At 42.3% G+C, this 940-nt stretch overlaps 1 protein-coding gene across 1 annotated transcript in view; it reads right to left on the reverse strand.

Moving 5' to 3' along the window:
• Positions 1-355: 355 nt before the first annotated feature.
• Positions 356-940, reverse strand: part of LOC112098882 (extensin-like) — a 1,770-nt gene continuing 1,185 nt past the window's right edge. Inside the window, exon 2 of the mRNA XM_024185496.1 lies at positions 356-939. Coding sequence (XP_024041264.1) covers positions 531-939 — 409 coding nt within the window. The 3' untranslated portion in view covers positions 356-530. The remainder of the gene's footprint in view (position 940) is intronic.

The raw sequence follows: 940 nt of genomic DNA on the forward strand, positions 1-940 counted from the left end.
ATCCTAAAATTTTTACTAAAAGCATAAGTCATTAAAAAATAAAAAATAAAAAGCGAGAACAAACACAAAAATGCATTTAGAGAGTTTCCGTGCTTGAACTTGATCAAATTGTAATGCTATGCAAGTCCAAATAATCAAATCTTATCTCAATATTCACAACTAAAATTAAACATTACGTTGGTTTAATATTATTAAGTATTTCTTCTCATTTATGATTAAAAAACTAAGATGCATATTCAAGGAGCTTGTGCAAACTAGTTTGTTTTGCTTCAGAACACATCGTTTATATATATATATATATATATATTGTTAATTAGAGGGATTAAATATTATGCAAGTAAACACGGGGAAAAAACAAAACCAGAGCAAGAAGAGAAAATCAAGGCCCTTTATTTCATGCGAACTTCTCCCAATTTCCACATCAAAATGTAAATGAATAAGAATGTTACAAAAGTGAAGGGATTTTTACAAATCATTCAAAAACCTAAATAAAGAATCAATGTAGAAGAAATTTATCAATAACATGATGTTTAGTATCCTTGGAAGATAGGAGGAGGCGGTGAAGCGTACATGGCACCAACAGGTGGGAGGATGAAATCTTCAGGCGGAGATTGTGGCGGTGATTGGACAGGTGGGGGTGAAGATGGAGGTGGTGATTGGACTGGTGGCGGAGGTGACGATGGAGGTGGTGATCTGACCGGTGGAGGAGGTGAAAAAGAGGGAGGTGATTGGACTGGTGGCAGAGGTGAAGTTGGAGGCGGCGACCTCACCGGAGGAGGTGGTGAGGGGGGAGGAGGTGAAGGAGGGGGCGGTGACTGGACTGGCGGCGGTGGTGAGGGTGGAGGCGGCGACATCACCGGAGGAGGTGGTGAGGGGGGAGGAGGTGAAGGAGGGGGCGGTGACTGGACTGGCGGTGGTGGTGAAGGTGGAGGCGGCGACA

The sequence above is a fragment of the Citrus clementina genome, unplaced genomic scaffold (assembly GCF_000493195.1).
Source record: "Citrus clementina cultivar Clemenules unplaced genomic scaffold, Citrus_clementina_v1.0 scaffold_9, whole genome shotgun sequence".
NCBI lineage: Eukaryota > Viridiplantae > Streptophyta > Magnoliopsida > Sapindales > Rutaceae > Citrus > Citrus x clementina.